This window comes from Galeopterus variegatus, unplaced genomic scaffold (assembly GCF_000696425.1).
Source record: "Galeopterus variegatus unplaced genomic scaffold, G_variegatus-3.0.2 Scaffold13, whole genome shotgun sequence".
Classification (NCBI taxonomy): Eukaryota; Metazoa; Chordata; class Mammalia; order Dermoptera; family Cynocephalidae; genus Galeopterus; species Galeopterus variegatus.
In genome coordinates, this window is record NW_007726124.1 from 34054 (window position 1) to 47561 (window position 13508).

The following is a 13508-nucleotide window of genomic DNA, read 5'->3' on the forward strand; positions in this document are numbered from 1 at the left end:
CCCCCCCCCCCCCCCCCCCCCCCAAACACATACAGAGGGCCATCCCTTCTCTAGACTCTTTTTAACCATACTCAGTTCTGGGAAGGCCTGAAGAAAATGTCCTAGGCAGGGCCACCCTGTACAGAGGCTTGCTAGCTGCTAGGTGAGACTGGGCCTCATACAGGCTTGGGAGAGAGGAAGAAAGGGAGAGCTAGGGAAGGAAGGGGAACCAACACAACCATCTACTGCCCCTTTTCTTGGTGGGGCAGGTGACATGGTTGGCCATTAAATATAAGGAACCCTATTAGAAATTGTCTTTCAGCTCTAAGAAAAAAAGAATTCCTCTCTCTGTCCCCTCTCTCCTCCAATGCCCTTTTCCCTAGGCAGTTGGAATTCAAGGTACCCTCTCATTTCCTCCTTTTACACCCAGCTCTTGGGCCTTTAAGGGTTACTGGGGGAGGAGGTGTTAATGCACTGGGCTTGGGAAGCAGACTGCTCCTGGATCCACACTTAGGGCCTTCTGGAGGTCTCCTCCCCCCATGCCCACAATTTCTCAGACACACATTGGGCCTGGTCAGTTCGGTAACCTCAGGACCCCATTCCAGGGTGGCCATCTCTAGGAAGGAGTGAGAAGGGGCCAGCCCTCACCCTCTGCCAAAAGGCCAGGTAGGCCCTGATATAGTGAAGTTCTTAATCCATCTGGTTTGCTTCTCTTCCTTTCTCTCTCCCTAACTCCACTGGAATGCCCTGCACCATTTCCCATCCCATGACCCCCCTAATTCAAGCCTAAACTGACAATCTTTGGATCATCTCTGAGCTGGGCAAAGGTGGTGGGCAAAAGTACGGGCAGAGAAGGGAGGTGTAGGCGCTGTTGAGAGAAAGGGGACCTGAGGCACAGGGTGGAACTCAGCCCTGTGGCCCCGAGGCCAGGCCCACAGGCTGTTCAAGGGAGGAGGCGAGGGGAGGGGGCTGGGAATCCGCGGGCGTCGGTCGGGGCAGCAGGGACCTCAGGCGTCGGCGTGGGGGGCTAGATCCGGAGGAGAGGGGCGGGGAGGCGAGGTCGGGGGAGCGCGCAGGGCGGGGGTGTGGGGTGCGGCTCTTTAAGAATCGCACGCTGGCGGGAGAGGCGCACGGCCCGGTGCTGGTAGCGCACTGACCCCGAAGGGGATTTAGCGGGAAGGGAGCGGCCCGGCTCCGGGCGCTTTGTCCGGGGGCGCCCGGAGAGGCCGAGGCACAAGAATAAGAAGCGACTGCGGCATGAAAGGCCGCGCGGAGCGGCGGCGCTGCTGCTCTTGACTTCTGAGCGGGGCTTAGAAAGCCTGCGCCGGCTTAAGCGGAACTGCCGGTGCTGGGCCCTGAGCGCTGCGCCCGCGGGCTCTGGGTCCCTGTCCGAGCCATGAAAGCGTGGGATGAGGGGGGCTCTGGGGTGGTGGGAGACCTGGCAAAGTGGCTCTGGGCTGTACAGCTGTCCGAACCTGTGAGCCTGAAGGGTCGCTCACGGCATGGTCAGAGACAGAATTTTCTTTTTCCAACTTCAACTTTTGGTTTTATATCCACCTCGCGCAGCTCCGGAACGGCCCGACCCCAAATGGATTCTCAACAGGTGGCCGGGTAAGTCGGTTTAAAGAATTTATATCGTCAGCTCCTCCCCGACCTCCTTCCTTTCCCCCTCCCCCTTTTCCCCTTGGCGGACCCCAGTTCCCAGTGCTCCTCCCGCTGGCGATGGCGGGGGTGGGGTTGGGGGAAGCGGCACCCTCCCCCTAGGGGTCTTCGGGCTCGGGGTTTCAGCTCAGGAAGCCTGGCAGGCGATCCCTGCTAAGTTCTGTGCGGCACCCCCGCATCCCGATCAGTCTTAGCTGATTAGGGCTTGGTTAGGGCCCTGGCGCCGCAGAACCTCAAGAGCGAAGCCCGCAGGAAGGGGGACAGGGGACCCGATGGCCAGGCGGCCTTTGTGTTGGGGTTTGCGGCGGAAACCAAACTATTCATCCTCTTTTATGAGACACCCGGGGTTCGGCGTGGGGGAACTCGCGCCGGCGGTACAACAGGCCGCAGAGCAGCGTCTCGGCAGCCGGGAGCAGGGAGAGGGGTAGAGGTAGGGGTAGCGGAGGGTGGAGGGGGGGAGGCTTCTCGCGGGGAGGACAAGCAGAAAGGCAAAGGCGAGAAAAGTCGGAAAATGTCCGCAGAGCGCCAGAGACAGGCGCGCGCGCTCGCGGGCGCACACCCTCCCCGCCCCTCCCCCCTCTCGCACACACTCTTACACGCGCACTTACACCCATTCCGCACAGGCAGTCCACGCACGCGGTTCTTGGTCGTGCGGGGTCGCACGCCCTGGCGCCCAAGCCGAGCGCCGAGCAGAGCAGCCCTCCCACCCCCGCCTACCAAGAGCCCTCCCGCCCCGCATGGCCACGGCCACGGCCACCGGCCAGCGGCGCCCCCGACGGGGGGAGCTGGGAGGGCCCTCAGGGCTGGGGCGCTGGGAAGATCTTACCTGTGGAAAAGTGAGGGAAGCCGGGAGCATGAAGCAGCGGCGGATAAATATTCATTAGGAAGTGTAAGTCTTTCCTTTTAAGCCGCGCGGTGCGCTCTCTCGCTCCTATCTCTTTTCCTCCCTCCCTCTGTCCTCTTGTGAGGCTCTCTCCCCCCTCTCTCTGTCTCCCCCCCCCTTCCTGCGAAATGCCGGGTGGATCCCAGTATAGCTAACCTGTTGGGAAGCCTGAGCCGCGGGCAGCGCCTCCACAGCTGTTTGCTTTCGCTCTTGGGACGCGCGTTCCCCCATCCTCTCCCCTCCCTCCTTTCGCCCAGCCCCTCACCCCCTCCTAAATTACTACATCATTAGCTTCGTTTTCGAGGGGGGGCAACCGCGCAGACAGACGCAGCCCCCCACACCACAGGGTGAAAAGCCGTCGCTCGCCGAGGCAGCCCCAACTCCATCCCCACCCCATCCCCACCCAGTCTTCTTTCTTTTTCTTTCCTCTTTCTACCTCCACCTCCGTCAAGTACCAGCCCAACTCCCTCACAATCCTTCCCTCCACCGCTGCCACCAATTCGGATCCCAGACCGGGTCGGCAGAGAGATGCCAGTTCGGTAGGTCCAGGGCGCCGAGATCGGGACTTCACCCTTCAGTGGATGTAGGAAGAGCTCTCCGGCTCTCCTTCTCTCGTGGAGGTTTTCCAGCCTGAGACTAAGTGGGCACCGGGGTAGCTTGGGCCCTAGGATCAGAACACCTGGGTTCACGCACATCAAAGACCTCAGGGACCCGGGGCCTTGGACCTTTGAACCGGCCTGGGAGGCAGCATGGGGAAGGGGGAGAGGTGGCTTCATTTTGTACGATTGCGCAGGAGAGATACACCGAGCGACCATCAGACTGATTGATATTCGCCCTTTACGAACAAACTGACCTGAAGTTGGCCGCAAGTCCGCATCTTTCTCACATTCACGAGAAAACACATCTACTAGATTCCAGGAATGCACAAGGAACCACTTCCAGTTGCACAGGAACATGTGCACACACACCACACCCCACACCCCCGCATACTCGAGGTCAGCGCTCCGGCCGGCCTCTGCAATAAGAAGGCGGATTCTGGCGGAGGAATACACCGCAAGACCAGCCTAGGAGAGCCGTGTCCACTCTTCTTGGTCCCTTTTCTCCCTGATCCAGGCCCCTAGGCCACTCCAGGGGCCCTGAAGGATGACGCGGCCCCAGGGTGCTTGGGGGTGGTCAGGACGCGCGCTCTGGCTGCTGACTGAGTGCTGAGCGCCGCGATGGGGACTGGAGGAGGGGCCGAGGGGGCGGGCCCAGGCCAGTTCCCTGTTACAAATACAGCTGCTCCCGGGAGGCCGAGGAGGAAAGTTTTGTTCCCAAGTGTGTATATTACTCGCCCCAAGGCTCCATGACTTCCACTATTGGGTCCTCACCCTCCCCAGAGCCACAGGGCTCACTCTGCCTAGATGAAGGGTGCAGTCGCAAGCCGGGAGGTAATCTCGAGACTTCGGCTCACCATTTGGCCTGGCCCAGCCACAATCCACCAGAAGAGATCCTAGAGGCTGGTCCCACTCTTTCCGAAGGGTCTCAGGGGGGCAGAATCGTTGGAGGATCTCCTTCCTTCTCTTGAAAGGTTAAGAAACTGGGCAGATGAAGGTGTAAAAGAGACCTAGAGAGCCCTGGGGCCAGGAAGCTTGCCAACCTCATATCCCACCCAAAGCCCAGCGTTTGCACTTGCACACCTCTCCCACCCTCCATGCCATGCAGACGCAGGGGGTCGTACACTTCCAAACTCAGGCTCAACCTGAGTCACCTGACTGCAAGGAATGTACATGCAATTGTATCCAAATATACACGGGACAATCAAAATAACACTAACAGCAAAATTTGAGGAATAAAGCAGTGTCCACAGGCATATTATTCGATTGCACAGGTGCACACCCTGTTGTCCAGATGCAGACAAAAGCCACAGTGCCTGGGCAGAGTGACCCCAGTCACAGGGGCAGATGTACAGGAAGTCGCACACAGGGAGAACAGGACTAAGGAAGATTCAGGCCACAAGGCCAAGTGCTTTGCACTAGAGGGACGTTGGCCCGGAGGGAGAAACTTTGTTAAGCCCAGTGGGCGAAAGGTTTCAGATTAAGTCCTGGCTCCTGGAAAGAACCAATGCCTCATCGACCCCAAAGACAACCGTTGTACCTTTCTCTCAGCTCTTTGGAGACACCCAGAAAATGGCAATCCAGGAAAGATGCATTTTGGCCGGGATTATTTATCTATTTGTTTGTCTGTTATTTTTGGCCTAGGAGATTGCATTCTGAAGGAGGACTTGGGTGGAGAACATAAATGTCCTCACTCACTGTCTGGAGATTGCTAATTCTTAATGGGAACATTCAGCTCTAATCAAGGTTCAAGAACTGGGAGGGCCCTTATTGTGCCCTTTTACTCCACTTATCCTAAACTTAGTTGTTATAAAGAACTGTTAGTTCAGCTCCATGCCCTCCCACACCCACTTCCATCCCAAACCCCTGTACATCAAATAAATCTGCAAAAGAACTCTCCAAAGTAAACTGCATTATTTAATTTATTAAACTAATTTTCTTTGTGAGTTATTGGGAAGTTCTCACCCCCTCCTCCCCAGTCTCAGGCAGGGCTTACTGTCCTGGCCCAGCTGGGGGTTTCCGGAGAGGGATTCCCAGAGTGGCTATCCAGCAAGGCCTCAGCAAGTACACAGGCTTATTTTCCGTGTCAGCTCCTTTGCCTGCCCAGTCCCTGTGAGCATTCCCAGACAATGGCTTCCTTGGCGTTTCCTGCAGAAGAGGTAGGCATGCTGCAAGCAATGGTGCCCTCCCTTCTACTTCACCTCCCTTCCCAACTTTCTCTCCTTTGAGCACATCTTCTGAGCCTCCCTCTCTCCTCTGAAAGTAGATAGTAAGTCCGGGAAGATTTGTTTAGACAAAAAAGAAAAAGAAAAGAAAAGAAGAAAGGACTTTCTGGGCCAGCAAGTCGGATGACCACCCTTCAAGGGGCAAAGGAGGGTCCATTTGGTGAAGAAGAAATGAACCACCCAGAAAACGCTGCAGGAACACGCGTTTCAGCAGATGCAGTTGCCCTAGAAACAGAGGGTGTATAGGGGAATGAGTAGGGAAGAATTTCTTCTCTTTTCGGGGCACTGTCCTTCTTTTTATTTTATTTTATTTTTTCCAGATACACTCAGTTCCTGGAAAATTTAGCAAGAAATTGTTCTTGTGGATGTTTTGAACAATAAAGAGTGAAAAATCGCGTTAGAGTCACTTTATCTTCATTAGCAGGGCAGTTTCTTCCAAGGCCATTTTTCTTTCCTCGGCTTTGTTTTTCCTCATTCCCAAATGAGAGTCCACCTGCTGACTCACCTGGGAAAGAGACTGCAACAGAGAGAAATAAATGAGACATCACTCTCAAACCCAAAGTGTAACTTTCATTCTCTGTAGCTGAGATTCAGAACACAAAGAAACAAACTCGTTTACCTTAGGGTATTTCCCCCCTCTTTGGGTAGTTTATCTAGAGCCGTTCTGATAATAAATAACAGTATTTTAGAGTTGGAAATGTTTGCTATTTCCAATTCTATAGATTCTTCCAATTCTGCTTGTCTGATTTTTGAAAAACTGTTTTCATGTTCATAGCCCGTTGCAACATTTATCACTTAAGCAGAAAAGCAACTCGTTTTCTTATAGCCCCGAATGCCCCATGTACACTGGAGCAAATTTATTTTTCTGTCTCTCTACCAAACGTCCTGTCACCTCTGCCTGGGCCATAGGGCTCAGGACAAAACCGCGGAGATTTGTGACCTCTTGAGTGGGGCTTGCTGTATTGTTAGATTTTTTGTTGTAAGAAATCATCCTCAGTGATTGTGTGGATTCTCCCCTCCCCCCCGTTCCCCTTCTATAAACCGACTAGAGTTGCCCGCATCTTCCTCGGCAAAAACCCGGCCGCCCAAACAAAGCTAACCGTTTCCGCTGCCCAGGGCAAAGGGCTAAACGTGGTCAGGTCTAGGGCTAGGGTGGGAAAGTGAGGGAAATGCGGGTGGGGGAGATTCATCATCTTCGACAATAAATTAAAATAACCTGATACCCCTCTAATCCCTTCCATCAACAGTGTCAACGCGCTAGAGAGGCCGTCTCACCTCCAAAGGTGTCTTCAGTCCCGGAGGGCCCGGACTCCCAGCCGCAGCCCAACACTGGGCCCGCGCGCCGGAGAGGAGGTGCTCCGACGGCAAAAATCCCATACATTTTTAACTACAGTGATTACTAAATTAATAGCAGGCACTAAGACAGATGTCAAAACGTCTTGAAAATGTTTATCTGTGAATAATTGAGAAGGTGGTGGGACGCATTATCTGATTGTGTAATGAAATATGTATGAGGAACAGCTGTTTGCAACAGTCCCCTCCCGCCGCCTCCTCAGCCAGGGCCCTTCTCTTGGAAACAGGAGTGTCGGCGAAGGTGGTCGCCTACTTCCGTCCACTTGGGAGCCCCTCGGCCCCTTCCCGGCTGCTGGCGGAGCTGTGGCTCTCGCGAGCCCCGGAGTCGCCCGTTTCCTGACTAAGGACATCTGCGTGGAGTCAGGCCTGCGGGGACCGAGAAGAGCCCGGGCCCGGGTGGCGTGCGCCCTTCGAGCGGTGCGGCCTGCTCAGAGGCGAGGCCTGGGAGCCCCGCGGCTCAGCGGGGCGGGCCCGGGGTCACCGCGGGGTGACAGGGCTCCCAAGAGGGCTTTGTTCGCGCTCCTGCCGCACTGCGCACTTCCTTCCAGCCCCCGGCCGGCCTCCGGCCCGAGCCTCCGCGCCCCGGCCCTGTTTGTTTTTCCAGCTCCGCGCCCTCCACCCGGACACGCAAACAGCCCTCGGGGCTGCGTCAGCGGCCGCAGGCCGTGTCCCAGCGCAGGCCCGGGTCTAGCTGGGGCCAGCGCGGCGAGTTTGGGCCCCGCAGGAAGCGCAGAGACGGGAGAGTGAGATCCGGGGCCTGACTGGAGCGAGAGGCCGGGGCCGGCCGGCCAGAGGACGTGGCCAACCGGGCGCGTGGCCTTGGCGGGAGGCAAAGGCCCGAATTCTGGGCTCAGAAGCGCGCGGGCAGCCTGCGCCGCTGCCCACCCACTGCCGACGGTCCCCGGCCCCATCCCCAGCCCCAGCCGGCGGTGGGTCGGGGGTCGGCGGTGTGGGGAGCCTGGAGGACGCCAGGGGGGGCTTCATCAGGCCTGGGCTTTCACTGTGCTGTCAGCCACACCGATAAACCCGGTGACCCCCGTGCAGGCGTGCTGTGCCCTCGCCGCGTTTGGGGCGCTGCACAGGGCGGCTGGAACAGTGTCCCGGGCGCGTCGCCCCCCGCCGCCCCCAGCTGGGCCGTAGGCCTGGCCGCGCGCTCCCTTCCGCGGCCTCTCGGCCCGTCACCTTCCCCAGCCCCAGGACCCCGTCGCTCGTCCCTGGAGCCCAGGGAGCCTCGCCCCGAAACTTCCGGCCGCGTTGGCCCTTCCGGCGCCGCCGTCCCTGTGGCCGAGGCCGCGAGTGGAGGAACGAGGTTCAGGTCGGCGGCGCCGCGGCGCCCGCACACCCGGCGTCCTCGCGCCCTGCCCCGGCCGAGTCGCAGTGGAGATGCGCTCGGGCGTTATTTCTCGAGCGTCGCCCCTTTTACCTAATCCCTTATGCTTTTATTCTAATCCTGCACATTACGGTTAATCTGTAATGATACCGCTTCGGAGGAACCTGTTGCATCCGAGGCACGGTAATTTGTAACCTTGGAAACAGTTGAAAATAAAGATTTTAACAGTGATGTCAACTGTGTTTATTCTCCGCGCGGGGGGCGGGACGGGGCCAGGCGGCCCCTGAGCAGAGAGCACCGAGTTTCGGGAGACGCGAGCGAGGCGCGTGGGCCAGAGCGGAGCGGCCAGGGCTCCGGGCGGCGGAGGAGCACCCGGACCCCGCGCGAGTGGCTCCAGTCCGGCGCCTGGTGTCGTCTGAGTTTTTCCTTTTGGGAACTCGCGTGGCCTTAAACGGCGAGGCATGGGGCGAGGGGAACGATTTGCAAACCTGTGGAAAACTCAGTGAACTTGAGCCACTGTGCATCCTGAATTAGCATTCAGTCCTGCCCTGAGCGCCCCGAACCTTGGAAGCCGCCCAGAGCAGAGAAAGAGCGGGTTGCAAGACCCTTAAGCAGCAAGAAGGCAGAGCCGCTTCTGTACCGATTACTCTGCTCTCCGAGCTTCTTCCTCTACTAAATACAACCCGCAGCAGCAGCAACCACCAAAAATTGCCCGCACGTCAAAAGCAAAATTAAACATAATTGCTTTTATTTATCTATTGCTTTTATATCATTAAAATATTTTTAGTTACATTGTATAAAATAGCATCCACTCTGATTATTACCTGCCATATCTGTTGATCTGCTTCTTGTGTAGTCAGCACAGCAATATTAACAATTAAGAAAAAAAGCACATCTTATATATCGTATCTGTCAAGATATGTTACAATTTCTATTAACAAAAAAACATTATTCTTGTTGAAGAAGCTATGAAGCATATCTTTCACGAGCACTTTATTAATAATCATAGTTGTCAAAAAGAATTAGATATGCATAGATTATAGATGCAAAGGAAATATTAGATGCACAGAATAAAATATAGAGTGGGATTGAGGCATAACTATTTTTCTTTTTAAAATAAATTTTTACTGAGGTGAAAAAAATGAGCTATTAAGCTTACTTAAAAGATGGCTTTGTTGGTTTAATTATACTGTAGTTATTTTATAAATATGTTTCAAAGGAAGCTTGCCATATTGCATGTCAATGAGGACTGTAAAGAAAAGCTCACAAAAGCTAATGCATACCAAATACCAAATTTTAGTCATTAGCATTCCTATTTATTACAAACTAAAGGCACCTATTAACAGACAAGAATTTCTATTTAGCTAGCATTACAATGTTTGGCCATTAAAATAAAAGGGGCAAAGTATATACGTATTTTTCCCCCCTTGGAACTATACGTTCTTTTTTGCCTAGAAGCTCATAGAGAGACTAGGAGATGTTTCTGATTGAGGACACACGATTCTACAGTGGGAATGGGCCAGAGGGCCCAGAACCCCTATTTTTAGTTATGGAGCTTAATGCTATTCATTTGGAAGCTAGAACAGTGCGGCGCTGAGACCATGCAGCATGCTGAGGGCTGCGTAGTAACCACAGCCTGTGAGGGGCCCTTTGTCTTTAATTTGTGTCATGAGCATATGCAAATTACTAATTGTTTATCCTCTATGGGAGGGAGTGGATAACGATGGTAATACTGCTTTTGTTTGGATATTAAAATTTCCTTAAATGCTCCCTAGATGAGAGTACTTCTCCCAATGCGGATTCCCCTAGTAGGAAATCCCACTGCTATAGTGAATACATGCGTGTTAATTCTAGAAACACGTACACATAGATTTGTGTCATTTCAAAAACCTTTTCCTTTGAGCGAAAGTGGCAATTCTGCTCTCACCAGAAGTAAATAAATAAGTAAATATATTTTTCTGAATGCCTATCTGAGAGGGGAAAAAATCTTCCAACCATTCTTTTAGAAATTTTGAAGATCTTTTTCTTCTTAAAATCGAGGCAGATTATTTCTCCCTAATTGGGCAGGGAAACAAATAAATTTTATGGAAACAGAAATGAAATATTTGAAATGGTAAGGGTTATTTTGAATTATGTTAGGTGAGGTTTTTTGTTTTTTGTTTTTTCAGAAAAAAATAATAGTTATACAAGCTTGTTAAACTCTGAACATTTATTAAGCAACTCGGGGCACAGGTTCTTCTGGCCTGACGTTTGGTGTGAACACGATGTATTCTGCCTGCTTGGGTGATTCTTTGCCCTAAAAAGATCCAGAATTTCTAAGAAAGGTGTTTTTCTGAAAAGCCCATATGAAAATAACAGGTATGAGAAAGAGGGAAGGGAACTCCTGAACCCCTGATTTAAAAAAGAAAATCTCTCCTTCAAAAGTCGTCATTAACATTTGCAAACCTCAGGCAAAATCTTAGTTTTCAATAGTAGAATTAGTTGTGTGTGTTGGTGGGGGTAGGTATTCTTTCCCTGTGACTCTGCAAAGGGAGAATGAAATGATTCCTACACCAAACTTTCCTTGCCGCTAAATAGTGAAAGTTACTGTATTAAGAAAGAAGCCTGGGTGTTTCAATGCCGGCAGCTCTAGAACAAAACGTGAACTCCCTCCATTTCTATCCCATTATATCTGGATGAGGTGTCACCTCCCAAGTCTCTAAAGCATATTCGAAACAGAGGTGGAGAAGATGGCTTTAAATACCTAAGTGTATCACGGAAGGTGACACTTGCCAGTAGAGGCTAGACCAACACAATTATTTGGATAATTCAGCTCTTATTACCCCAAATTAACCAGTCTGATTTTGCCTCCACTATGAGGAGTGCCCAAATAATCCAGGTGGGCCACCCACTTGCCTCTTCCTCACCTGTGTCTTCCCCCTACCAATAGCCAAGGAGAAAACTGTTTGCCATATATTTAAACCAAAGTGGTTTAAATCTCACCGTGAGAGATAACCCAGTAACCCAAAATCCCATTTCAAAGAAAGATTAGGGGAGAGTATCTCTGCGATGCAGAGATAAAATAGAGACTCTTCTCAGGGAGCTGACACTTGTTGGGGAGAGGGTGTGCACAGTTCAGGACAGCACAGAATAATGCTGTTCTATGGGTTTCCTTGCTGGCAGCACACAGGAGGGAAGTTTGGGAACAATCTTAGAAGGCTCCCGGGAAGAGGTGGATTTGAACTGTGCTGTAAAGTTGAGTGTAATTCTAGGTGATAAAGAGTATGATGCAAAATTGGTATCCAGATAAGATTATAGTGTCAGGTCTCGCAAAAAGTAGGCATTTAAAAGTGCTTATTTAAATGAATGAATAAATGGGGCTGGCCAGTTAGCTCAGTTAGTTAGGACACAGTGTTGTAACACCAAGGTCAAGGGTTTGAATCCCTGTACCAGCCAGCTGCCAAAAAAGAGAAAAGAATGAATGAATGAAATTATCTATAAGCCTGATAATAAATTTTTCTCCTTAGGAACATCTCTCCTTAGGATGGCCAGCCTGCTGTGTTAACCTGAAATTCGCTTATTTCTCTCCCACTTTAATGTTGTATCCTTCCCTCCCTCTAGGCCTAGGGAGCTCAGTGTGAGGATGCTGATACTGTCTAGGGCTGACAAAGTGATTCCACACAGTGAGAGAAGGTTCCTGCTCAGAGGAGACTCCTCCATGGGCAAATGTTCCCTGTATTGATGTCCTGTTTACATTCTTGCAAGAATGAGGGGATTACTGCAATTCTAAGGACTTTGTATTTTTTAACAAACCTTTCTCTTATAGTACCAATTCAACATTTTGTTTAAAACATCCCAGAATACAAAACGGTTATAAGAGGTCTTGCTAGGTTTTTACGCACAGAGCAGAGTCCACTGAAAATGGCCTCTGGATCAGAAACAAAGGAACCGGGTACTACCACTAATTAGTGGGTGGATAAAGTAGTTCACCCAAGCCAGCTTTGCTTTTTCTCATCTGAGAGACAGAGACAATATTGGCTACCCCTGTCTATACGGAGGCTTTTGTTTTTGTTCTTTCAAGATTAAACAATAGGAAGGTAGGTTTTACATAGCTCTGGCCTCCAGCAATTGCAGGATTCTGGTGATATCAATCAATTACGAACAGTTTTTTTCTCCCCTGGGGACAGCTGCTTATTAGTTTGAGCTTTAAGATACAAATTTTTAAATTACAACCACCAGAGAAATAGATAATACAGGGAAGATGAGAAATCTACACCCATACTGTCTTTTCTTCAGAACATGTTTTTATGTTGTAGTAGATCTTCAGGTCTAGAACATGCAATCTCCATTGGGACGCAGTAGAGAGCTGCTCTTTAGAGAGTGTCTCAACTGAGTCAAGTGGTGCCAAGCTCTGTTATGAATCCTGCCCCAAGCAGAACATTTCACATCTCAGTTCTCCCTGCAGCATCTCCTCTACTCTGCCCTCACCTCCGGCTCTGACCCAGAGATCTGGCTTTCATCTTTTTTTTTTTTTCTTTCCTAAACAAGCCACTGTTTCTTCCTAAACTAAGCATGAAAGTCAACAAGTTGACAGCAATTCAATTTCAATAATAAACATGTCTTTTGAGTTCCCTGGGACCCAAGTTAAGGCCCTTCCACGGGAAGCACCTAATTCAAAAGGAGGAAACACCAAGGATTATGACGGCCTCTGCAGTGAGTATGGCTGAAGAGGAGCCAGCCTCCAACCCCTCCTCCACGTACCATCCCTCTGAGTTCATATGAGGGAAGCTTGCTTTCCCAAGAGCCCATCTTTTCCTGGTTGTAAAATGTGTTCAGTTCCAGTGTACACAGGCTAAACATACGGCAGAACAGTGTGAAGAGGGAAGTCTGTCCATTAGCACATTCAGGGACAGAGTCTGGGATGTACATTCAACAAAGGGCTTCTTGTATGGGAGCCCTATACCACAGCACTGCTCCAGTGAAAGCTGAACTGACCTCAATTTGTGGGCTGTGTGTGTGTGTGTGTGTGTGTGTGTGTGTGTGTGTGTGTGTGTGTAGTGTAGTGTAGTATTTACAAGGCCAGATGAATGCAGCCTACTCTGTAAGTCTCTTGGTATAAAGGAGGAAAAAAGTATCAGATGACTTTGTGTATATGTGTGGAGGAGGAGCCCCCAGAGATTAGAAAATGAAGAGGGGCTGGAATTTTATTTTAATTAGTCTCACATTTCCCTGGAGAGCTTTTCTGAGAATATGATCTTCTTTCGCATTTGCTTCTCTGCAGCTAAGTATGGAGACTCACCAAGCTGAGGAGGAAGAGCGGAGCATCTCAACCCAAGCTGAATTCTGAAGAAAACTTGGCCCCAGCTTCCAGAAATCCTAAATGACAAATAGGCAAAGTTTTGGCTAGGTCACCAAGAATGAAAGCTAAGTCCCTTCCTCAAATATTCAAATTAACCAGGGGATACATTGAAAACCCTTTTCTTGAGTGAAGGCTGAAAACC

General features: G+C 51.3%; 1 protein-coding gene across 1 annotated transcript in view; it reads right to left on the minus strand.

The window, feature by feature from the left end:
• The window catches only part of LOC103610192 (homeobox protein SIX3-like), a 9483-nt gene extending 6936 nt beyond the window's left edge, over positions 1–2547 (minus strand). The window contains exon 1 of the mRNA XM_008594432.1: positions 2468–2547. Within this exon, the coding sequence (XP_008592654.1) occupies positions 2468–2522 (55 nt within the window). The 5' untranslated portion in view covers positions 2523–2547. The remainder of the gene's footprint in view (positions 1–2467) is intronic.
• Between the last annotated feature and the right edge of the window lie 10961 nt (positions 2548–13508).